The following is a 27,134-nucleotide window of genomic DNA, read 5'->3' as shown; positions in this document are numbered from 1 at the left end:
TCAATAAGTGCATGTCTGATTCTATACATGTTAAATGCTTATTTCAAAAGATTATTGAGTCTAAATAATACTTTCTAAAATCAATTTGTTGTTTCCTAGTGAGCCTATCACTGACAAGAATGTGTGATATATACCCCAAAGCACCTTTGCTGTAAAAAAGGAGTGCCCAAGAAACTACAAGTACCTGTAACCCAATGTAAAAGCAACTCAGTTGTAGAGAAAGACCTCATGACAGTAAAAATAACTGGTAACTCAATGAGCTGATATCTGGAGCAGCCAAGAATCATGCTAACTGTAATTTACCAAAGTATTAATCCATGCAGGAACACCTTGGTTGTAAAACAGGTGCACCCATGAAAGTAAAAAAGTTAACTGGAAACTGATATCTAAAGTGGCCAACAATGAACGTTGATATACAACAGACATTAATAAAAAAATACATGTAACATTAAACCCTTATATATCATTTAGCTGTCACTCTTGCTGCATCCTAAATTGCTTTCTTTTAGCTCTAATTGGCTGACAATTTGGCTGCATCTTTTTACTCTATACATTGACTATTATAAAGGCAGCAGCCAAATTACCAGCCTATTAGAGTTAAAAGAAACTGATTTAGGATGCAGCAATAAGTGAATAGAGAACACAGCTGAATGATAAAGGTTCAATGTTAAATTTTTTTAATTGCAATTGGTTGTATAATTGCGCAGTGTCTATTTATCCGGTAGTCACGTGAGTAAAAAAAGCTTAGACAAAATAGGGTCCTCAAACAGAAAAAAAACCAAAAAAAAACCAAGATCCTGGACTGGAAATCAAACCTGGGACCTCAAGTGTGTGAACCCATGCAGGGTCATGACTACTGTGCTACGTGGCTCCCAGCTACTCACCTCTCTTAGTTTCTACCTTAGGCCAGGCAAAGTAGATTCCATGCTTCTCATCAGCCTCCCACTTCTACCAAAACACTACCACCTCAACGTTCATTATTACATTCTAGTATGACATGCCCCCTATTTCGTATGTGATCTTAACACACATGATGTTAACAATGGCATTTGTTTGTCCCACCGCTACCATGGATGGGAAGCTGTGTATGCTGTGTAAAAATATTTATATGATCTGCATATCATGACATGATTCTTATGACATTATGGTATAAAACAAATTTTAGAAACAATTATTAACATGATATCATAATGAATCATGACCGCCCGCCTGCATCAAAATTGAGGAGGTGGCTAATGAGAAACAAAGAATCAACTTTACCTGCCCTTATATACATCATTCAAGGAGAAGCGTATATAAGGCGAATACCCAGTGAAGAAGAACCAAAGCTGAACCCAACCCTATCGCTAATGCTTACCTGACGTTTGCCTGTTAAGCATAATGATGACTTTCACTAGCTGTCTGTATGAAGGTAAGTTTTTGGTGAGTTCGAGGCGAGCTAGGGTTGGCCCGGCTCTGTTGAAACTCTCACTTTACTTGCTCTAACCCTAGTCCACCTCAAACTAACCCAAAAACGTACCTTCATACAACTAGTGAGTTTGATACTCGAGTTATGGGTGACACTGCTGGACGAATTGTAAAAAAATTGTGTCTGGTTGCCAGACAAATAGAGACTGTGGAAGAGTTAACATACATTCTTGGCCACTTGAGATAACAGCTGTTTCAGTTGCCAGTTACTTCTACTTTCATAGGTGCACCTGTTTTAGACTAAAGACATTCTTGTATCGATTGGTGATTATATAGTAGTTAAGATTGTTTATTGCCTGCTCCAGATATCAGCTCTTTAAGTTAATAGATATTTTTTACTTTCTCTACATTTGAGCTGTTTTCATGTTGGGTTGCAGGTACTTGTAGTTTCTTGGACACTCTTTTTTACAGTAGAGGTGTTTTGAAATACATACATACACTGTACTTAAATACACACCATACATACATACATACATACATACATACATACATACATACATACATACATACATACATTACATACATACATACATACATACATACATACATACATACATACATACATACATACATACATACATACATACATACATACATACATACATACATACATACAATCACAGATACTATACTTACAAAGGATTGGCAATGACATACATACATACATACAATCACAGATACTATACTTACAAAGGATTGGCAATGCACGATCAAAACAATAGTGACGTCATATCCAATACTCGTTATGGTATTTACGCACCCTCTTCCTGGTTACTAGATGTACAAGCTTCTTCGTTTCTTCTTTGTAGCACGGGTAGTTCTCTCTATTGACGTACACAAAATAAGCCCAGCACTACTAGGTGAGTAACTGATAAAGGAAAACAGCATGAAACACCCTAAAACCTCAACCTAGAGTGTAAAGAAGTTCCAAGACTCATGGCTATTAACACTTGTGGAGTTTTTACAAAGAAACAAAAACACTTTGTTGAACACAATTTATAAGAGAATGCTTGAAACCATTAGTAAAGTGCAGTTTTTGTTTTATAGCTATTTCCTAAGTTTTGATTTGAAGCTCATTTTGAAGTCATTTTGTTATGTTGATTTGTGGAGTTTTGGGAGAAGAAACAGCAAGTTACTATACAGCAAGTTATTATACAGCATAAGAGAGATTAATGTTATGGTAGTACATTGCGAACATGCATGAGCTCAAATTCAGATGTGGCATTAGCCATCAACGCATATGTGACCCAGTAGCTCAATGTATTGTCTTGAAGTCATAGTCACTAGTGTATAGCCGTCCACCACTTGCTTGAGATGGTCATTTTATCTAGACGTAGTGAGGGAGGCAGTAATGTAAGCAAAAAATGTAGCTTCTAGTAGTGAAGCACACTATATGTAAGTAATTTTATATGGGTGCGTACAGTAGTGATTCAAGAGCCTACATGGATATAACAAAACAGTTGGTCCTCTGGATATCAAATTGATGTACCCATGTCACACTGAAGGTAGCATCTAAACCTGGAGTCACCAGTATCAATCATGAACAAAACACATACGCATACCATACTTTGTAGACAAATGCAATAATTGTTATTTAGTAGCCATGAACTGAAATAAGTTTGCCTGATACTACCTTGGCACATCACATTCAGTATTGTCCACTGCAGTTCAGACTCTGTATCAGTACAAAATTAACACAGTATACTGAATAGCACAACCACATACTAACTATTGTTTAAGCATGTTTCCACCCTTTTTTAGACTGTAAAAAATGCTAGAAAAGTAATGAACAGTTGTTACTGTTGTAACAATAATACAAATTTAAGGCTATTACTCTGTTACAAAACCTGACATATTATGCAGATCAATATAGCTAGCCACATACTCTTAAGGAACAGTCATGAAATCTTTGGCCCCTTTTCTGTTACACCTTTCTAGCTATAAGTCATTAAGTCTGAGTCCTCGAAATTAGGTTAGGTAATCCTAAGGCTGCAGCACATGTTGCTGTAGACCTTCAGTGCTGGTCACTGTAAAGTGTTAATAATAAATACTCTAGGTTTAAGGAAGAAAATCCATCCCTCCTGGAGGAAGACTGAGTATGGCCCCAACTAGACATTGAGTGACCTGCAGTTCGAATCCTGGGGTTGAAAGGATTTTTTTCCTTACTTTGGCCCCTTTTCTGTTACACCTTTCCAGCTATAAGTCATTAAGTCTGAGTCCTTGAAATTAGGTTAGGTAATCCAAAGGCTGCAGCACATGTTGCTGTAGACCTTCAGTGCTGGTCACTGTAAAGTGTTAATAATAAATGTAGACATGTCATAGATGGTTTTGTTGAATTCCCTCTTAGAATTGATTTCATAGTCACAGAGAAAAATCACTAGTTCTGGAGGGTAATGAAGTGGACACAGCATTTTAATAACAATCGCATCTATCACAGCTTGTGTGATGAGTTGCAACTACTGCCAAGGGGTCAGCAACAAGCTCTAAATCTCGTAGGTCAATTCTTGAAATCTGAAATCTTTCTGGTGCTAATTACTTGGTTGCTGACCCCTCAACCAATGCAGACACATACTGTAGTTAACACACTATACCAGAGCCTTATACCATGAAACACTTATGACAGCCATGCCACCAAAGTTAAATCGTGAATGTAACATGAAAGTCATTTCATGATTTTTCATAGGCCATGAAATTTATATGCATATCAGAATTTCACGGCGCTAGAGATTTTGTGGGTACAGTACCCATGAAAATGGGAAAACCATGGGATCTTTCATAAGTTGAGGCATGACAATTTCATATACTCATCTGATAGTGAAATTACTCAACAGGAAATATAGACTGCAGGGAGTAGGAGTATGCAAGAACAGGCAGATTGATTGATCTTTACTACATACAATCGCCGGGTGCACTATCATGGTTTATTAGTAGTACAGTATATCATCATATTGATATCACATACCAGTTCTTGGACCTTTCAGGTGAGATTCCAGCTCGAATTACAGTGTTACCTTCCACCGTCACAGCTCAGCTGCAAACAAGTCACTGGATTTCTCGTATAAATCCATTGGCGATGACGAAATGGGCCTGCGGTCGTAACTGATGCTACAATAATATTTTACAAGAGTAGAGTAAATTATCTATTCTCGGACACCATGTATACTCGGACACTCGTTCTCGTAAACTGCTGGACGGACTCCTACGAAAATTGGTGTGGACATATCTTGCATATAGCCTAACTATACTTCCAAGTTTGAGCCAAAATTCTTGTTTGATTGTTGTGTTAGTCCACATCAAAGTTGTTGCTCAAAATCATATATTCTCGGATAAAATTCAAGTATTGTTGGACACCGGTCAGTAATCCTACATCAAATACTTTAAAGGCTTACCACCAACACCATCTGTTAGGGCTGTTCATAAGCTATCAGCAGAACCATAGTTTATTTCTTTCTATTTCATTTGCAGGAAGCTGTGATCGGAAATGTACGAGCGTGTTACCACCTCTATTCTCGGACACGAGCTATCAGCTGGTTCTCGTACATGGTTAGAGTAACTCACCTAAAATCGGACGGGCTCCAAAATCGGACGTAATTACTCGAGCTACAACAGGAATTTTTGAACAACTCATATGTCTTTAGTTAGTTCAAGGCTGTGGGACTTTGGGCACCAAGTATCAGCTTTCTCGACTTCTTTGTCTGGTGGCAGCAGCCCTGCAAAGTTATTTCCGATTAATACGTATAATCGGAAAAAACAGTCGATTCACGGACACTCACCGTCTACATATCAGACTTGCATTCAATCAAAAGTTTTCTATCTTAAAGTAGTAGAGTAACTCATCTACTTTCTAAATATCCCTGGTTTATTAAATCAAATCCTTTTAATCACGAATTACAAATCAAATAACATTGATGTTAAAGTCTTTAACCCACACGCTCCTAGTAATCGTACCACCAGTGCCAGTGCCATTTACAGAAAACATGAATTGTGTAAGAAGCGTTCATACGAAGCTCGCATACGTGAAGTTGAACAGAGTTCCTTTACTCCTTTAATCTTTTCAGCCACAGGAGGAATGGCTAACGAAGCAACCATGTTTTACAAACGCCTTGCTTCCTTACTATCAGATAAATGGGATTCAAATTATGCTGCTGTAATGGGGTGGATCCGGTGCTGCTTGTCCTTTTCACTTTTGAGGTCAGCAATTAGGTGTCTGCGGGGTTCTAGATCCTCAAAGGGCTCCTTTGGCCACTCTTTAGGATCAGCACCAATTGACCTCATTCAAGTAGAGTCAAGACTCCCATTAATTAAGCAGTAACTTATTGAATTATTTTTTTTCTCTCCTTTCTTTGTATGTTTAATTTGTTGCTTCTATTATTATTCACTGCGTACACTTAAAAAAAAAAAAAAAATAGCAACGTAATTGAAAAAAAAAAAAAAAAAGTATACGGTGAACATTTCCCGTATACGTATCTCAAACAACGTATACTTAATCAAGTTTCCGTATACTTAAATTTATGGTGCGATTATTACTCCAGTGACGTCTCATTTTATTTGATTTGTAATTCGTGATTAAAAGGATTTGATTTAATAAACCAGGGATATTTAGAAAGTAGATGAGTACTTTAAGGTAGAAAACTGTTGATTGAATGCAAGTCTGATATGTAGACGGTGAGTGTCCGTGAATCGACTGTTTTTTCCGATTATACGTATTAATCGGAAATGACTTTGCAGGGCTGCTGCCACCAGACAAAGAAGCCGAGAAAGCTGATACTTGGTGCCCAAAGTCCCACAGCCTTGAACTATCTAAAGACATATAAGTTGTTCAAAAATTGCTGTTGTAGCTCGAGTAATTGCGTCCGATTTTGGAGCCCGTCCGATATTAGGTGAGTTCCTCTATACCAAATCGTACAAAAATTATTGTGGACATAGTTTACACATAGCCTATCTAAACCTCCAAGTTTGAGCTAAAAGCTTTTATGGTTGGCTAACTAGAGCGGATTAAAGTTTCCACGAGAAAATTAGTATTCTTATTTTTCTCGGATAATAGCCAATGCTTCCTACACCAAATAGTTTATCCACTTCCTACCACCACCATCTGATAGAGGTGTTCATTGGCTATCAGCAGAGCCATAGTTTATTTCTTTCCATCACCGTTATGGATAGTTATGATCGGAAATATGCGAGTGTGTAATTACCTCTATTCTCGGACACATCGTTTCTGTGCTGTCTGATTGAATCTTGGCTCCAGCTATTTCTGGTGGTACAAAAAGGTAGTTCACTGGCATTACATGCCATTTAAAGTAGTTCAAGTCAATGAAAAATAAAAAAAATCACCAGAAATAGCTTGAGCCAAGATTCAATCAGACAGCACAGAAACAATGTGTCCGAGAATAGAGGTAATTACACACTCGCATATTTCCGATCATAACTATCCATTACGGTGATGGAAAGAAATAAACTATGACTCTGCTCATAACCAATGAACAGCTCTATCAGATGGTGGTGGTAGGAAGTGGATAAATTATTTGGTGTAAGAAGCATTGGCTATTATCCGAGAAAAATGAGAATACTAATTTTCTCGTGGAAACTTTAATCCGCTCTAGTTAGCCAACCATAAAAGCTTTTTAGCTCAAATTTGGAGGTTTAGATAGGCTATGTGTAAACTATGTCCACAATAATTTTTGTACGATTTGGTATAACCATGTACTGTACAAGAACCAGCTGATAGTTCGTGTCCGAGAATAGAGGTGGTAACACGCTTGCACATTTCCGATCACAGCTTCCTGCAAATGAAATAGAAAGAAATAAACTATGGCTCTGCTGATAGCTAATGAACAGCCCTAACAGATGGTGTTGGTGGTATATAAGTCTTTAAAATATTTGATATAGGATTACTGACCGGTGTCCTACAATACTTGAATTTTGTCCAAGAATATATAATTAATTTTCGAGCAACAACTTTGATGTGGTCTAACACAACAATCAAACAAGCGTTTTGGCTCAAACTTGGAGATATAGTTAGGCTATATGCAAGGTATGCCCATACTAATTTTCGTAGGATTCCGTCCAGCAGTTTACGAGAACGAGTGTCCGAGTATACATGGTGTCCGAGAATAGATAAGTTACTCTAGTTCCCCTCTCGTAGATAACGAATAGCAGCACTGGGAACAGTATAAATGGGCCATTCTGCTTGCCATTCTCGTAGATAATGAATAACAGCACTGGGAACGGTATAAATGGGCCATTCTGCTTGCCATTCTGTCATGTCGTCTCAGCCGTATCTATGACAATAGACGCGCTCACTTATGTAACAGCTCACGTGACCATAACGAGGATTGTTGAATGGTTGTCGCGACGGTTGTTATGCACGTTGCCAATCCTTTGTAAGTATAGTATCTGTGCACACACACACACACACACACACGCACACACACACACACACACACGCACACACACACACACACACACACATGCATTGTACATACATACATACACTGTACATACATGTCTTTGAGGGAACCCTTTTAAAGGACTCTGGCTTATTGGCATAACAAAGACTAACATTTGCCATGGTCTTAATACATTTTACCTCTAAAAGAGAGAAACTGAAAGTGTCAGTTGTGCAGTACATAGAAAGATCCCCTGTGCAAGTATATTAATTTTCTTCTAATTTTCTATGATAGGATCAAGATTGTTGTCTTTGACTTTACCCTTTCTTCATATTTTAAAAAACATGTTATTGATGATTACAATCCAGTCCATGTTGAAATCAGATTTTCCATTACATTGAAAAGTGACTTATTCATTGGAATGAATGTGATAGGTGACCTTGATGTAAAGCTGCGAAGGGATCACACAGGTCAGAAGTTTAGGACAAAATCAACTATTTTGGATATTTTTGCAATGGCAGCAATTATTTCATCCTCAACATTAATTTTGTATTCATTTTATGTGACTATTCGTTTGGGAAAGGTAATCAATTATAATTATGCAGACACCATGTGTGTACTTAAAGCATGAAGCATATATCCTTATAGTTTTACAGTAGGACCTCGATTATCTGAACTTTGATTATCAGAACCCTTGATTATCTGAACAATAGTGGTGACTGTTCTATTAGGGTATTTTGTCAACAGGTGTATGTTCTATCAGAGTATTTTTTGTCATAGGTGTATGTTCTATTAGAGTAGCTCAACAAAGCTCTATATATAAATCAATGGGCTTCATTTATCTGAGTAAATTCACTCATCTAAATATTTTGTAATTCAGCTGGCACACAGCTGTTTGGATAATGGAGGTCCTACTATATACAATGTTGTAGACTGCTTGTGTATCATTTACTGCTATGTCGTAGCAAGTGTTGATCACAAAGATTTTCATTTTCCAACAAAATAATAAACCAAAACATTATTATTTCTATGGAACCTTTTTATAGTATCAATAGTAATCAACACTAACATCAAGACTCACGGTAGTGAGTCGCGCGGCCAGTAAAGCAAAAACGCGCGCCGCAGACAATAAATGATGCAACCACTACACATGAGGATTTTACAGGAACGAACGTTGTCAAATTCAGCCTTCCTGTAATCCACCCGTCACTTAGGCTATCCCTCTGAAACTCTAGAGTTGAACTCATCGTATCACTAGTAACTACCACACAAGCAATGAAGCAAATCCATGCCGATTGTTTCATGATCGAGATTGCCGACATCAATGGGGAAGTATATTTTTTTCGCATGCGGTTAGACACAACCGCAGGTGTATGCCTTGCATTCGTTTGTGCATTCTGAACATTGATTGCCCTGCTATCGCTTCAGTATTCTCTCAATCGACTCAAGATTCACATCATCAATTTCACCATACATGATTACCCTACAGTCGTAATTTCAGCACCAAACGAGGTTTCAGTCAACCTAGAGGCCAAATACAAAACCCAGATTGTTGTTTTCCACAATACTCGCTTGGCATTTAGGGCAATGTGTCTTTAAACTGTTCTAAAAGTTTCGTTGAGATTGAAACATATGTTTTCGGGAATGAATAGTTTGAAATTTGAATATAGTCGCCCCCACGTAATTTGCTCTCTAAGAATTTTACTTGGAATTTAAAGAATGATATTGATGCAGAGCACAACTGCGGTCACTGGGTATTGATGAACTGGCGTTCTATGTAGTTAATCAGTGCATATAGCCACAAAGAAGTGTGCTGCCATAGATTATAGTCTATAATCTATGGTGCTGCATACCATCGTTCGTTTTGAAATTTCAATTTAGTCATCCATATGTAATTTGTCCTCTAAGGGTGTGGCTTAAAGAATGACACAGAGCACAACTGTGGTTACCAGTTGTTGACACAAGCTGTGAATAATTAGGACATGTAGCTAGCCTAAAAGAAAGTGTGCAAAACCACCTAATAATTTACAATTGTCACCATGCATTTTATAGCACCCCCACACAAAATTACACTTGTAATTACAACATACAGAGGACACATGAATACCAAACACTTTTCACAACAATAATGTAAGAATTGTATAATTATAATGACTGTAATATAACTGCTATGAAAATGCTTTCCAGTGGTCCACCATGGTAGCAAGTCTCACATGACAGCCTGTATATTCATCCAAACACAATGGGAGTAACGAGTAAGTACTGTACGATGACAACAAGTTGGTATGACTCCATTTGTAGAATCCAGATGAGTGGGTGTAGCTCCAGTATGTCTAAACAATTAACAAACATTCCTGTAATAAATACAAGTTGCAATATAATAGTATAGTATTTAAATACAACAATACATAGTCTCCATTGCATCACTATCAAACGACACTAAGTGGAGGATAATGTTGCATCTCTAGCATGTACACTCCATCAGTACAACCTGTCTCAATGGCCACCAGTATAGAAAGACAACCTCTCTTGAAAAGCCAATTCCAAATTGAGAACTTATACACTGCTACGTGCTTTTTGAGTGAAGGTGGCAATACACAAGTTTCTCTGTAATTTATACACGTGATCTGATCCTGTATATTCTGTCAGTGGATAAGATCCACTTGTCCAGGACAAAATGTGATTCAAATGTCCTGGATGAGTTTTGTTACACTATTCCGTGACACGTACAATGCTGACTGAAACTGTTGATTGGTGTTGATTGCCTTGGTTTCCAATCCCAGGTAGGGAATATATAATCTATGGCTACACTATGAAAGTCAACTAGGTGTAACAATTGTGGAATCAGGATACTCTAATAATGCAGTCACCCTAATAGAACATTCAGCTGTGCAATAAGCCACTCTATTAGAACATTCTGCTACAAGCAAGTCACCATGTAGAGAGTTCAGCTAACAACAAGTCACCCAATAGGAAGTTCAAGCCACCCTTCAATTAGTACCAAAAACAAATCACCCTGTAGAGAGTTCAGCTACAAACAAGTCACCCTGTAGAGAGTTCAGTTCCAAACAAGTCATCCTGTAGAGAGTTCAAGTACAAACAAGTCACCCTGAAAACAGTTCAGCAGCAAACAAATCACCCTGTAGAGAGTTCAGCTTTGTTTCAAGTAACCCTGTAAAGAGCTCAGTAGAAACAAGCAGCCATGTAGAGACATCAGCTAGAGAGATCGGATTATTATGTCACCCAGTAGGGAGTTCAATTACATTTCAAGTCACCCTGTAAAGAGTTTAGCTAGAAACAAGTCATCCTATAGAGACATCAAGTAGAGAGTTCAGCTATAATCAAGTGGAGAGATCAGCTAGAAACAGTTCACCCTGTAGAGATCAGCTAGAAACATATCATCCTGTAGAGACATCAGCTAGAAACATATCACCCTGTAGAGAGATCAGCTAGAAACAAGTCACCCTGTAGCGATCAGCTGGAAATAAGTCACCCTGTAGAAAGTTCAGCTGGAAACTGTAGAGAAATCGGCTAGAAACAATTCACCCTGTAGAGATCAGCTAGAAACAAATCACTCTATATAGAGATCTGGTAGAAACAAGTAACCCTGTAGAGACATCAGCTAGAATCACATAAAGAGTTCAGCTAGAAACAAGAAGAGAGATCAGCTAGAAACAGTTCACCCTGTAGAGATCAGCTAGAAACATATCACCCTGTAGAGAGATCAGCTAGAAACAAAGAGAGTTTAGTTGCAAACAAGCCACCTGTAGAGAGATCAGCTAGAAACCCTGTAGAGAAATCAGTTAGAAGCAAGTCACCCTATAGACAGTTCAGCTGGAAAAAGTCACCCGTAGAGAAATCAGTTGAAAACAAACCACTTAGAGAGGATTCAGCTACATTTTGTAGAGTGATTCGGCTAGAAATAAGCAATCCTATGGAGTGTTACACTACAAACAAACTCTCTCGGTAGAGAGATCAGCTAGAAGCAAGTTATCCTACAAAGGGTTCAACTACATTTAAAGTCACCCTGTAGAGAGATCAGCTAGAAACAAGTAACCTTGTAAAGAGATAAGCTATATTTCAAATAACCCTGTAGAACGATCTGCTCAATACAAATCACCCTATAGAGATATCTCTAGAAACAAGTCATCATGTAGAGAGTTCAGCCAGTAAGAAGTCACCCTGTAGAGAAATCAGCTAGAGAAAATCACCTGTAGAAAGATCAGCTAGAAACAAGTCACCCTGTAGCAAGATTAGATCACCCTGTAGAAAGATCACTTGAAGCAAATCACCCTGTAGAAGAATCAATTAGAAACAAGTCACCATGTAGAGAGATCAGCTAGAAACAAATCATCCTGAAGAAAGATCAGCTTGAAACAAATCACTCTGTTGAAAGATTAGTGAGAAACAAGTCACCGTGTAGAGAGATCAGATAGAATGGAGTCACCATGTAGCACTACCAGAGAACAGTGCCATGAAACACCTATGGATTATCCATGACTAGTAAAATAATCCAATGAAAGTCATTTCATGGATATTGCATGGTAATATCCTTGTTCATGAAAAGTGGAGATTTCATGGTAATTTAATAGCACTGACGAATTATTTCATGGCACAAGAAATTTCATGGTTGCAGTGGCCATGAATTTTCATAGTCAGTGTCCATGAAAACTACACGAAATTTCATTGTTTACCATTGCATTTTCATAGGCTGTTTTCTGGGAGTTCAGCTAGAAATAATTATGTCACCCTGTAGAAAGATCAGCTAAAACAAATCACTCTATAGAGAGATCAGCTGGAAACAAGGCACCCTGTAGAGAGATCAGCATGATCAAGTCACCCTGTAAGAGCCCAACTACTTGTCAAGTCACCCCCATGGAGATTTTAACTATGAACAAATCTCTCAGTAGAACGATGAGCTAGAAATAAATCACTCTGTACAGTATTTAGTTAGAAACAAATCCCTCCTATGGAGAGATAAGTTAGGCAAGTTATCCTGTTACCTGCAAAAATTTCAACTATTTTCAAGTCACCCTGTAGAGAGTGTAGTTAGAAACAAGTCACCCTATGGAGAGATGAGCTAGAAACAAGTCACCCTGTAAAGAGTTCAGCTGGAAACAAGTCACCCTGTAGAGAGATCAGCTAGAAACAAGAGAGAATTCAGCTACATTTCGTACAGTGTGCAACCTAGAAATATGCCACCCTGTAGTGAGTTCAAAATACAAGCCATTCACCATGTAGTCAAAGAGTACAGTTACACTGTGAAGCTCCCTGTAGAACTATCAGCTACATACACATTTCCCTGTAGAGTATTCAGCTGTGAACAGTTCAACCTGTGTGACTTATTTTTATGGTCAATCAACACAATTGTAAATTATAAACAAATCATTAAATCTTATTCTTGTAATAATCTTCTCTCTGTGCATGAGGTAGAAAAGGACAAGTTAAAAGAAATACCTAAAGCTGGCCATAGGCTGGCTTTAGGTATGAAATTACAAATAGAAGTGATATATAATCAAAAACAGCCAAGCTGTAACAAAGGGTGCAGCCTCCAAAAATGCCGGAGTGAAAAAAGATGTGAAATCAAAGGTGGCAGCCAAGAAATGGCTATGATGGTGGGTTAATGGCAGAAATTCTAACAAAGACAATTCAGGTGAATTTAGTGCCAAATCCTAGGAGGAGGCAACACAAATTCACCTGAATTGTCGTTATTAAAGTTTTTGCCATTAACCTACAGTACCATCACAGCCATTTCTTGGCCACCACCTTTGATTTCACATCTTTTTTCACTCTGGCTGTTTTGGAGGCCGCACTCGTTTTTTACAGCTTGGCTGTTTTTGATTAGATTATATTTAGCTATGGTGATAAATTTATTTTCTAGGAAGCAAAAGAATATTTTTACAAGTACCGTGAAGAGAATTTGCGATGGCATTGTGAGCTCTTTCAATTATTCAACAAGTGGTATATACTGATGCTGTTCACATACATTTTAAATATCTGTGCTACTATCTTGAAGATGGTCAGTGAATACAAGGTATAACTATAATAGATGCTGTCAACTAATCATTCTTGTGTACATGCAGGCAGTAGAAAGAGAGGAGAGGCTAAAGCTCTCCTATGTTAGCTGAGGAAGGTCAATTGCATAGAATGTGGGCAAGCTGTTATATCATAATATTCAAATACCTTAATATAGAGCATTCAAGGCAGTTGCTTAAACTTATATTCTTGAAATTTGGGCCATTTACCTCAATTCTAGGTGATGTGAATTGCATGGATAATGTGTAGTGTTGCCATTTTCTTTTAGCTACTTAGTACTTAAATTGATTAAGCTCTTTCTGAAAATTATCCATTATGTTGTCATAATGCTTGAACTTTTTTCTATCCTAGTATTTGCTTAAAATGATGCCAACATTGTGTTATGCTGTGCTATGGGAATATGGGTTACATGAGTCACTGTGAATATGACATGAAAGGAATTATAAAATTAATACTATGCAGTGTTGTTGTTAATGAAAGCAATTGTGTGATTATGGGTGCATGTAACAGTACACTATGATAAATTTCTTATAAATGCTTAAAACTTCATTGAAAATGTTCTAAAAGCATCTTATAAATTAAGTTTCGGCTTTCTATAGCATGTATGACTATTATGGTTCAGTGTGTTGTGTGCAATGGTACTGTGGTGTTTAAGGTATATCTTGCACATATGTCTATTCATATGCTTGACTCTATAGGAAAACATTGTTATTGAGCTGGTGGAGGTTGTACGAATTTTACTTGGAATTGGAATTTTGCTGTTATGGTGTGGTTTATTTGGATTTCTTAAATATTTTGAATCTTTAAATGTAAGTATGCAGTTACATACAGGTCAGACATGCTTATATATACAGTATGTACACATGTACGTATGAAATACATTATACATTCTAAGTAGAAGTGTATAATACCAGCCATAACATGCTGTCCTAAATGGACGTCATAACCACTCCATGTCCATGTCAGAAGTAAATTGACATACATCATGGATGGCTCCAGGAGTTTCAATATAGTTAAAAACTTATACAGCATTTATAAAGCTGTGCAAAAAAATTCTTACATTTTTGGAAGCAGTTGGTACAGTGGTAAGGGATACACTTGTACTTAAAGTGAATGGTTCTATCCTTACAAAAGCCCAAATTTTAATAGAAACTTTTAGGAACTAGTTCTATGAAGCTCTTGAATGCTCTATTAAGGTATTTTAACATGTGTTGTGACACAACACAACAACTTGTGTTTACGTATCACAACCAGTTGGGTTGTATAACAGTGATGTTGTTGTATAAAACTCCAGTGCCTAACCGGTAAAGTTAATAGTAACTCTAATTTGGCTACTTTTTGCTTTATATACACTGACTATTAGAAAAGGCAGCCAAATTAGCAGCCAATTAGAGTTAAAAGAAATCAATATAGGATGCGGTAAGAGTATTATAGAACACAGCTGAATGATAAAGGTTCAATATTAAATTTTAATTGCAATTAGTTGTATATTATTAACATTCATTCTTGGCCACTTCAGATATCAGCTGTTTTGGTTGCCAGATACTTTTACTTTCATGGGTGCACCTGTTTTACAGCCAAGGTGTTCTTGCATGGATTAAAACTGTGGTAATTATAGTTAGTTGTATTAAGATTGATTCTTGGTCATTCCAGATATCAGCTCTTTAAGTTACTAGTTATTTTTTATTTCTTGAGGTCTTTCTCTACAACTGAGTTTTTACAATGGGTTACAGGTACTTGTAGTTCTTGGATGCACCTTTTTACAGCATAAATTTTTTGGGGTGGATATAAATTTAATTTACATGCAGAAATACCCAATATAACATCCTCGTTTTCATTGCAGGTACTATTCATTACAGTGCGTCTGGCAATTCCAAGTGTACTCCGATTTTCTCTTTGCATGGTCATCCTTTTCATAGCATTCGCACTGTGTGGATGGTTGGTGCTCAGTCCATATCATCCAAAGGTATTTTAATTTGCAGTAAATAGACCGCGTGAATATTATGATAAATAATCCATATACATGCATACATACATACATACATACATACATACATACATACATACATACATACATACATACATACATACATACATACATACATACATACATACATACATACATACATACATACATACATACATACATACATACATACATACATACATACATACATACATACATACATACATACATACATACATACATACATACATACATACATACATGCAAACACACACAGAGAGACACACACACACACACACACATACATACATACACACACACACACACACACACACACACACACACACACACACACACACACACACACACACACACACACACACCGTGCATGCATACATACATGCAAATGGTAGTGTGTACAATATGATAGTACTGTATAGTAGGGATGATGAATTTTTTGTTTTCTTTGCCAAAATTAGGCTTAAGTCTATTATGCTCCAAAATCTTCCAATTATTCTTTCTGGCAAATTTTTAATTCACCTATTATTCTTCAAATTATTCCCTATCTACCTATTATTCAAAATTATTCATGCCAGATATAAGCATATTAATTACAAATTTATACAAGTTACAGTTATATTAGAATTATGGGCTCAAAGTTGAGTGCTCTATTAGAATGAATGACTACTCTATTAGAGTAAGTGACTGCTCTGTAAGAGTATCTGACCGTGTTTATGCTTGCATTGTTTCAGTGGTGTATATTCAAAAGATTTTGCATCAAGCTACAAGGAAACATACAATTTTGTACCAATTATTCCTGGAACTCATCCAATTATTTCTGGAATATTCTCCAATTCTTTCAACCACCCTATTATTCCCAAAATTATGCCAGCTTAATAGACCTATACCTAGCCAAAACATCAATCTAATAATCAGCCTCACTTTTCCTTCATTAAAGTTTGGCAGTATTGGTAAGCAATCCTTAAAATGCATTTAAAGGAAACCCAAAAATCCTTCCAAAATATTTCTAATATTTCTACTAAGGAGCAGCCAAAGTAACTAATTGATGCCATCATTCAAGCATTGCTCAACAATGACTAAAGCTGTGGTTTTGGTTTAACGTTGTTCAACATTGCTTCTGCTCAATGACATACATTTTTGCCAACCAACCACAATGTGTGCATCTTTGTGTCCGGTTTCTTTCTCCACTACCAAGTAGGTGTTGATTAATGGCAACATGTCATAGCTGGGTATATATTACAAGAACGTTTGACAATTTTTGTAGTGATAGATGGATTGATTGCAAAGGTGGTTCTCATACTGTTCTTTGCTTGTAACACTGCATAACACATCTGAAAAAAAAGCAGAATGACTGCTTTTCAGTAGTTAATAATTAGAGCACATGTTCGATAATGAAATCTGTGGTCACTGAATTGATAGTAAAGGTGCTTCTAATGCACTGTCCATTTTATAATGCTGTATAATGTGTGAAACATGCGTACTGAGGCTGAAATTGAAGTGGAATAGCCAATTCACTTTTCCGTCATAGTAGGAACATGTGCTCAGTCCCACAGTTAATTTTAATAATGTGTCTGGTGCCATTGTTCACTTTGATGTGGTATGTGCTAGTTCAGGAATAAGTCATAACTATTTAATATACAGAAACTTACTAAAAGAAAGGTGGTCTCTAATCCAGAATGGTCACTCAAGAAAATCAATCAAGCTTAACAGTCAACGCAGCTGCATTTATCTCAACAACCAACTGTATGGGAAAGTTATCAACTCCCAATTCCAACGTTCTACACAGACAATTCCAACTCCACAAAACATAACTTCCCATCCTCAACAGATGGACCAGTCTCCACTAATCAATCTCAGTTCACCAAATCTAGTTACCTCTGATCCCTCCCAGTCAACCACCACCACCCAGGTCAGTAGTGACAAGTGACTAGATCATGTCTGTCTAATCAACATACGTAGTATAGTAAATAAGTTTAAAATTTTCCAGGACTATGTTTATTCAAGATCCCCTGATGTTATAGGAATAACTGAGACCTGGCTGTCTAGCAAAATTTATGATAATGAAATTCTACCCTCGAACTATTCACTGATTCGCAAAGTTCGTGGCTCTCGTGGTGGTGGAGTCATGCTAGCTGTCCATAATTCCAAATCATTCAAAGTTTTACCTTCTCCTCCTTGTTTAGAAGTGCTTTCAGTTAGTATTGGATCAAGCTCTTCAATTATCTACTGCTTAGTATATATTCCCCCAACCTCCTCTGAAGAGTACTTAATAGAATTTTATAATTATCTACAGTCACTCAACAGTGCTACTGATAACTTACTACTTCTTGGTGATTTCAATTTTAGCGATGTTAATTGGGACTCCTTGTGTGGCCTTTCTCCTGCCTCAGCCAAGTTCTATGATATTATTTTTAATTTGAATCTTTCTCAGCTAATCTGTGAACCAACTCATATTGCTGGAAACATGCTTGATCTTATTTTAACAAACATTCCCGATCACATATTCAATGTAAATGTTCATGCTGTACCACCTCTGTCTATTCCCTCAGATCATTACATAATAACTTTTGATGTGCAAACTATCAATCATTATGTACATAACCAAGCAACAACATCATTTGACTTTACCAAAGGTGATTACAACAGTCTCTGCTACTTTTTAAGCAATTCTGACTTCTCTCCTTGCCTTGAGTCTGACAATATTGAACATGTGTGGTGCTACATTAGTGAACTTATCAAGGATGGGATAAAACAGTTTATACCCACTGTTAGAGTCAATCGCTACAATCAGCCTAAATGGTTCAACTCTTCTATTAGACACAATATTAATCGTGTTCGAACTCTTAGACGTAAATACAATAAGCATCCCTCTGAACAGAATAAACTCAAACTTGAAAATAACGAAACACTACTCCAAGCTGAAATAAGTAATGCTAAGGCTGACTATGAATCTACTTTGATCTCTAACTTTTCCTACAGCAACTCTAAAATCTATAAGTACATTCGAAGTTTAACAAATTCCAATTGTATTCCATGTTCTGTTTATTATGACTCCATCTCTGCCAACTCTGACTCAGCTAAAGCCTCCCTTTTCAACAAATATTTTTATTCAGTATTCACCAAAGCAGCAAGCCATCCTGCACCCCCTGATGACATTGATCATCATACTATGTTATCTGAGCTCAATATATCTGATAGTGAAGTACTTAACGTTCTTCTTAATTTAGATACCACCAAAGCCATGGGACCTGATGGAATACCACCAATTGTTTTACAAAGGTGTGCCACAGCCCTTTATCAACCTCTCTGCTATTTATTTAATTTAATGCTTCAGTTTTCATACTTGCCTAGAGACTGGAAAGTCCATAAGATTGTTCCAATTTTTAAATCAGGTGATCCCACCTCAGTGAAAAATTACCGTCCAATTTCTCTACTCAGTAATACATCTAAAGTTCTAGAACGTATCATCTACAACAAAATGGTTGATCACATTTCGGCCTACATCAACCCTGCTCAGTTTGGATTTATGCGCAATCGGTCTACTACTCAACGGCTACTTCTATTTCTACACAATGCATTTTCTTCTCGTGACCAATTTGATGCCATCTACTTAGATATCAGTAAGGCTTTTGATTCGGTTTCCCATTCTTATCTATTGTCCAAACTTCATAACTTTAACATTTCAGGTAGCTTGTGGCTTTGGCTTCAAGCCTACCTTAGCACCAGATCCCAGTTTGTTTCTATTAATAACTGTTATTCTGATCTTTTATCTGTTGAATCTGGGGTACCCAGGGCAGTATTCTCGGTCCACTTCTCTTTATCATGTTTATGAATGATCTACCTAATTCTATTACTGACAGTGAGGCTTTACTCTTTGCAGATGACACCAAATGTTTCAGGCACATTAAGACACCTCCTGGCGAACAACTGTTACAACGTGACATTGACAACCTCTTTAGCTGGAGTACATCCTCTAATTTACATTTTAACTCATCTAAAAGCTGCCATTTATCTTTTAACCGGAAGTCTCCTACATCATATACTATTAGTGGTAACATAATCATTACTAAACAATCACATAAAGATCTCGGAGTTACATTAAGTGATAATCTTGAATGGAAAACTCATCATGACATTATTTTAAATAAAGCTTATAAGACATTGGGTCTTGTACGAAGAACCTTCAGTTCATCTATACCACCACTGACTAAAGTTAAGCTATACGTATCTCTAATCAGGTCTCAGCTCATGTACTGCTCCCCTATCTGGCATCCATATTTAGTGAAAGACATCAGTAACCTAGAACATCTTCAGAGACGAGCCACAAAGTATATTTTGAACGATTACATTTCCGACTATAAAACTAGACTTCTCAAACTAGAGCTTCTCCCATTAATGTACACCTTTGAACTTTCAGACATCATCAAATCTATCAAAAATCCAACCAGTAGTTTCAACATTCACCATTTAATTTCCTTCTCTACCAGTGCCAGATCAGGAGGCTTCAAATTACATCACAATCCCTCCACCACTAACAAGCAACGACACTTTTACTTTGTAAGGATCTGTCGCTTATGGAATGCGCTTCCATTAATTGACGTTAATCTGTCTATTGACACTATCAGGAACAGAGTCAAGTCCCACTTCTGGAATCATTTCATTCATAACTTTGATCCCCTCAACCCCCATACACTGCACTACCACTGTCCCTGTAGTCGGTGTGTTACTGATCATTTCTTGATTAACTACACACTGTTTTAGACAATTTATCGTGTGTTCTTTTATTATTATTTTATAATTACTACTTTTGGCTGTAGGAACAAGCCTACAGATCTTTAGTACACCATGTGTATTGTCAATTCTTGTATCTGTGTGTGTACCTAAGCTCATGCTTGTATGTGTGTACTATAAAGCATTAATAAATAAAATAAAATAAATAAAAAACAGCTAACAAGTAAGTGTAAGGAAAATTCAAGTGAGTAGAGATGATGGAAATAAACGCAATCAAACAAGGGATACCATCTATCTAAACCAAAACAGCCAAGCTGTAAAAAAAGAGTGCGGCCCCCAAGGTGAAAAAATATGTGAAATCCAAGGTGGCGGCCAAGAAATGGCTGTGATGGTAGGTTAATGGTAAAAATTTTAATTACGACAATTCAGGTGAATTTGTGTTGCCTCCTCCACTAGGATTAGGCACCAAATTCACCCGAATTGTTGTAATTGAAATTTTTACCATTAACCTACCATCACAGCCATTTCTTGGCCACCACCATGGATTTCGCATATTTTTTCACCTTGGGGGCTGCGCTCGTTTTTTACAGCTTGGCTGTATTGGTTTAGATATCACTTCTTTTTACAAACCACAAAACTGGCCATATGGCTTCGATACTTCTTTTTAACTTGTAAGGAATTGTGGAAGAAAGGAAGTAATTGTGTGTGTATAGATTTAGTGTGATGAAATATTTGTATATTTAACATTGAATGATGATTATCACATACTGTGGTTAATAAAGTGACTGCTTACATAACTGAACTGTAGCTGAAACTCTTGTTGTTTGTAGCTGAACTCTTTTAGGGTGATTTGTTTCTAGCTGAACTCTCTACAGGATGATTTGTTTCTAGCTGAACTCTCTACAGGGTGATTTGTTCACAGCTGAACTCTCTACATGGTGATTTCTTTGTAGCTGAACTCTCTACAAGGTTACTTGTTCAAGCTGAATTCTCTACAGGGTGGCTGAATTCTCTACAGGGTGATTTGTTTTCAACTAAACTCTCTACAAGATGATTTGTTTCTAGCTGATCTCTCTATAGTGTAACTTGATTGTAGCTGAACTCTCTACAGGATGGTTTCTTTGTAGCTGATCTCTCTACAGGGTGACTTGTATCTAGCTGATCTCTCTACAGGGTGACTTTTGTTTCTAGCTGATTCCTGGATGACTTGTTTCTAGCTGATCTCTCTACACGGTGACTTGTTTCTAGTTGAACTCTCTATAGGGTTATCTGTTTGTAGTTGAACTCTCTACAGGATGGTTTCTTTGTAGCTGATCTCTCTACAGGGTGACTTGTTTCCAGCTGATCTCTCTACAGGGTGACTTGTTTCTAGCTGATCACTGGATGACTTGTTTCTAGCTGATCTCTCTACACGGTGACTTGTTTCTAGCTGAACTCTCTATAGGGATTTCTGTTTGTGATTGAACTCTCTACAGGATGGTTTCTTTGTAGCTGATCTCTCTACAGGGTGACTTGTTTCTAGCTGATCTCTCTAGGGTGACTTGTTTCTAGCTGATCTCTCTACAGGATGACTTATTTCTAGCTGATCTCTGGATGACTTGTTTCTAGCTGATCTCTCTACACAGTGACTTGTTTCTAGCTGAACACTCTAGAGGGTTTTCTGTTTGCAATTGAACTATCGACAGGATGGTTTCTTTGTAGCTGATCTCTCTACAGAGTGACTTGTTTCTAGCTGATCTCTCTACAGGGTGACTTGTTTCTAGCTGATCTCTGGATGACTTGTTTCTAGCTGATCTCTCTACATGGTGACTTCTTTCTAGCTGAACTCTCTATAGGGTTATCTGTTTGAAATTGAACTCTCTACAGGATGGTTTCTTTGTAGCTGATCTCTCTACAGGGTGACTTGTTTCTCTCTACAGGATGACTTGTTTCTAGCTGATCTCTGGATGACTTGTTTCTAGCTGATCTCTCTATAGGGTTATCTGTTTGTAATTCAACTCTCTACAGGATGATTTCTTTGTAGCTGATCTCTTTACAGGGTGACTTGTTTCTCTCTACAGGATGGTGACTTGTTTCTAGCTGAACTCTCTATAGGGTTATCTGTTTGTAATTGAACTCTCTACAGGATGGTTTCTTTATAGCTGATCTCTCTACGGGGTGACTTGTTTCTAGCTGATCTCTGGATGACTTGTTTCTAGCTGATCTCTCTACACGGTGACTTGTTTCTAGCTGAACTCTCTATAGGGTTATCTGTTTGTAATTGAACTCTCTACAGGATGGTTTCTTTGTAGCTGATCTCTTTACAGGGTGACTTGTTTCTCTCTACAGGATGGTGACTTGTTTCTAGCTGAACTCTCTATAGGGTTATCTGTTTGTAATTGAACTCTCTACAGGATGGTTTCTTTGTAGCTGATCTCTCTACAGGGTGACTTGTTTCTAGCTGATCTCTGGATGACTTGTTTCTAGCTGATCTCTCTACACGGTGACTTGTTTCTAGCTGAACTCTCTATAGGGTTATCTGTTTGTAATTGAACTCTCTACAGGATGGTTTCTTTGTAGCTGATCTCTCTACAGAGTGACTTGTTTCTAGCTGATCTCTCTATGGGTGGCTTGTTTCTAGCTGATCTCTGGATGACTTGTTTCTAGCTGATCTCTCTACACAGTGACTTGTTTCTAGCTGAACTCTCTATAGGGTTATCTGTTTGTAATTGAACTCTCTACAGGATGGTTTCTTTGTAGCTGCTCTCTCTACGGGGTGACTTGTTTCTAGCTGATCTCTCTACACAGTGACTTGTTTCTAGCTGAACTCTCTATAGGGTTTTCTGTTTGCAATTGAATTTTCTACAGGATGGTTTCTTTGTAGCTGATCTTTCTACAGGGTGACTTGTTTCTAGCTGATCTCTCTACACGGTAACTTGTTTCTAGCTGAACTCTCTATAGGGTTATCTGTTTGTAATTGAACTCTCTACAGGATGGTTTCTTTGTAGCTGATCTCTCTACAGGGTGACTTGTTTCTAGCTGATCTCTGGATGACTTGTCTCTAGCTGATCTCTCTATAGGGTTATCTGTTTAATTGAACTCTCTACAGGATGGTTTCTTTGTAGCTGCTCTCTGTACAGGGTGACTTGATTCTAGCTGATCTCTCTACAGGGTGAACTTGTTTCTGGCTGAACTCTCTACAGACAGTGTTGGGAGTAACGCGTTACTTATGTAACGCGTTATGTAATATTATTACTTTTGTGGTAACAAAGTAATATAACGAAATACGCTATGAAAACAGGTAATATAATGCAAGATACTTTACTTACAAACGTAACGCGTTACCTAAGTAATATAATTACTGTAACGAGTCTTATATGACGTAATATTATTACTAAAAGTAACGAAGTTACTAATCTCGTCAGTAATCCTCTGAGTAACGCCTAACCACAACGAAGTAACGAGGCCTACTGAATGAAGCTTATTCACTAGCTTCTTACTTATAACCAAGATTTGCACATTGTCTAACAACGCAATCATGTCATGTGATAAGGTGGTAGTTTCACACGTGACAGCTTAAGGCTGTGGGCACAAAGTAATATAATATGTAATATTATTACAGTTACTTTATTTTATGGGTAATATGTAACTGTAACTAAATAGTTCTGTTGCAAGTAATATGTAATAAGTAACTAGTTACTTTTACAAAGTAACTTGCCCAACACTGTCTACAGATGATTTGTTTGCAGCTGAACTCTCTACATGGTGGTTTCTTTGTAGCTGAACTCTCTATAAGGTGATTTCTTCTAGCTGATCTCTCTACAGGGTAATCTGTAGCTGATCCTTCTACAGGGTGATTTGTTTGCAGCTGAACTCTTTATATGATGGTTTCTTTGTATGTACAAGGTAACTTCTTCTAGCTGATCTCTCTATAGGGTGACTTGGTAGTAGCTGAACTATCTGCAGGGTGATTTGTTTGTAGTTGAACTCTCTACAAGGTGATCCTTCTAGCTGATCTCTCTCAACAGGATGACTTTTTCCAGCTGAACTCTCTACAGGGGGTGGGGTCTATTCTACGGAACGGAACGGAATGATGGACTAAACCATGGAACAGAACGCTTTCTCAAATGGAAGCTTGCAACTTACCATTGCTGAAACTGCCCTTACAAGTTATCAATGGCACCTCCAGCTGAGTCCAGCGGGTGATTAAAGATAAGATAAAAACAGTTAAAGGATTAATTGTGGGTTCTTGTTGGTTGTCATTAGTAATGAAATACTAATTGCGTGATCAGCTGTCTCAGTGATGTTCATCCATGGTTCATCTACGGATATATCAAGAATGGCACCTGTTTTTACCAAAGTTAATAGTATGTGAGGTGTTTTGCTTATTTTGACTTTAGAAAACAGTCTGGGCTGGCTTTTCAAGTCGTAAATCAGTATACTGAATGTAGCTATACAACAAATAAAGCAAGCAGGAAGACACTGGTGACAGGAAAGAGCCAGCTGAATTAAAACTTGAATTTTTTGCAGTGTATGAGGAGCAAATGTTTCAGCAGACACCGCAAGGAGGCTATATACTGCAAGCATCATTAAAGTACATGTATGGAGTTATTAACAGCTGATGCAGTGGACCAACGCCAGCTAGAAACTTATTTCCAGCTGATTGTAGGTGGTTGGGGAGATCCAGATTCTCTTGCTAGTTGCTGCATTTTTGAAGCAGCAAATAATTACCTCTTAGTAGTATCTCACTGCCATTTTGGCCTTTGAAGATGGTTGCGAAGTCTTAAAAGCTGTTAAAAGGCTCAAAACGTCTTAAACAGCAGCAACACGATAATTAATTTTAGAGGCGCTTAGTACGCATGAAGGTGCTGGGTAACAATTTAACAGCTAGTTTGACATTGTTTTGCTTCGGTTTCAGGTGTAATTGTAATAAATGCTAGTAAAATGTGCATATTTTCATGAGTTGTATAGCTAAACTGATCTTGGCCTGACATAAAGTTCTATTTAAGTATGGCTGGCTTTTCAAGGTGAGAGAAGGGAGGGGTGGGGGGCATTTGCCCCAAATGCCCCATCCTGGATCCACCATTGATGAGTATACGTGGGTCCATTTGTAAGTATTAAGTGAATGGAAAACAGTAAGTGTATTTCAGACAAAACTGAATTTGCATAGTACTCTTATTATTTTATTTTGTTTTATACATGTACAGCAAAGGTTATCCATTTTTTTGCAATAAAAACTATTATAGCTGTGCTAGAGGCTGTAACTGAGTCCATCCATGACTTAATTTCCACTTGGTTTCTGAGCAGGAATTTTTTGTTACTCAGACACCATTCTACATGCAAAGTCATAAAAGATCACACTATGAATAGTTGGATTTACTCCTGTATATAAGTCAAATTGATTGTTTGGTCTGCACTCATTATGGCAACATAATGTTGTGCATAATAGGTAACCAAAGCATTGAGCATAATGCCAGCATAATTGGCACATTTCTGTGCATTGGTTATCAGAGAAGCTGTGCAATTTTGCATGGTTCAGGTTGGGATAGTGTGCAAAACAGTAAAAATCAGATTTACAGCTACCTGTAAAGGAAAGGCTATAGTTAAAGATTGATGTACTCTAACAGAACAGTCACTGCAAATGTAGAAATATCCTAATAAAACGTCCACAGATGTAGTAGATACTCTAATGCAACAGTCAAGACACAGTTTAAAAGAGCATATTTGGAGCAGAATAGGACACAATTGAGCATAATTGGAATATAACATGGGAATTTTGGAGCAGTGCTCAAAAGCATAATAAGCAAGCATAATAGGCTCAGGTGTATCCATTTCATATACAAGTTTAAAATAACTCAAATTGTGCACAAATGTTTGTTCCTAGGTGGTTATCTTCGCCATGATTAAGCAGGTCACAGAAACACACAATCTATTGAGCTTTACTAGAAAACTAGGAATAGCTGTACTAGCACTGGCCTCAGTAAACTGTACTGAAGTGAAAAGTTGGCTACAGAGGGTCTGTTTCTACTGGCAATAAAAGCTGGCTTATTACCTCCAGACTTATATGTATATCTACAGTCTTACCTTGTACAAGCTGTTGTGAGTTTTATAGGTTGTGAAATTATTTATTTGTGGGTGCCCCATTAATTGTCTGTGAGGGTCAGGGAATTATTCCCGCATAATTTTGAGCATAATGACAGAGTAAAAGATATTCTGGCATTTTGAAGTGATTTAAGAGCATAATTGGCAAAATGTGCAATTTCACATAAGTTGAGATTGAGATACTCTAATAGAGCATTCACCTACTCTAATAGAACAGTCAGCAGAATAATCTTTACTGTATTGCAGCTGTGACTAAGCATCTTAGCAGCTAAAAGCTAATTTTCCTGTCTAATAGAATTACACAATAACTGTACCAAAATCTTGCTAAGCATTGTAAATTGCAAAAGTTGAACATTTTTTATAAAAATTGGGAATAATTTTGAGAATAATGAGCACATTTGGGAATAATAAGAGCATAATGATGATGTTTTTGGAGACATTCAGAA

General features: G+C 37.3%; 1 protein-coding gene across 1 annotated transcript in view; it reads left to right on the top strand.

The window, feature by feature from the left end:
• The window catches only part of LOC136253436 (mucolipin-3-like), a 169,558-nt gene that overhangs the window by 81,923 nt on the left and 60,501 nt on the right, over positions 1 to 27,134 (top strand). The window contains exons 5-8 of the mRNA XM_066046109.1: positions 8,148 to 8,436; positions 13,735 to 13,887; positions 14,588 to 14,698; positions 15,733 to 15,855. Coding sequence (XP_065902181.1) covers positions 8,148 to 8,436; positions 13,735 to 13,887; positions 14,588 to 14,698; positions 15,733 to 15,855 — 676 coding nt within the window. The remainder of the gene's footprint in view (positions 1 to 8,147; positions 8,437 to 13,734; positions 13,888 to 14,587; positions 14,699 to 15,732; positions 15,856 to 27,134) is intronic.

Source organism: Dysidea avara, chromosome 4, assembly GCF_963678975.1.
Source record: "Dysidea avara chromosome 4, odDysAvar1.4, whole genome shotgun sequence".
In the NCBI taxonomy this organism is placed as follows: Eukaryota; Metazoa; Porifera; class Demospongiae; order Dictyoceratida; family Dysideidae; genus Dysidea; species Dysidea avara.
Note: the sequence above shows the minus strand (reverse complement) of the source record. Positions and strands in the feature narration are given on the sequence as shown.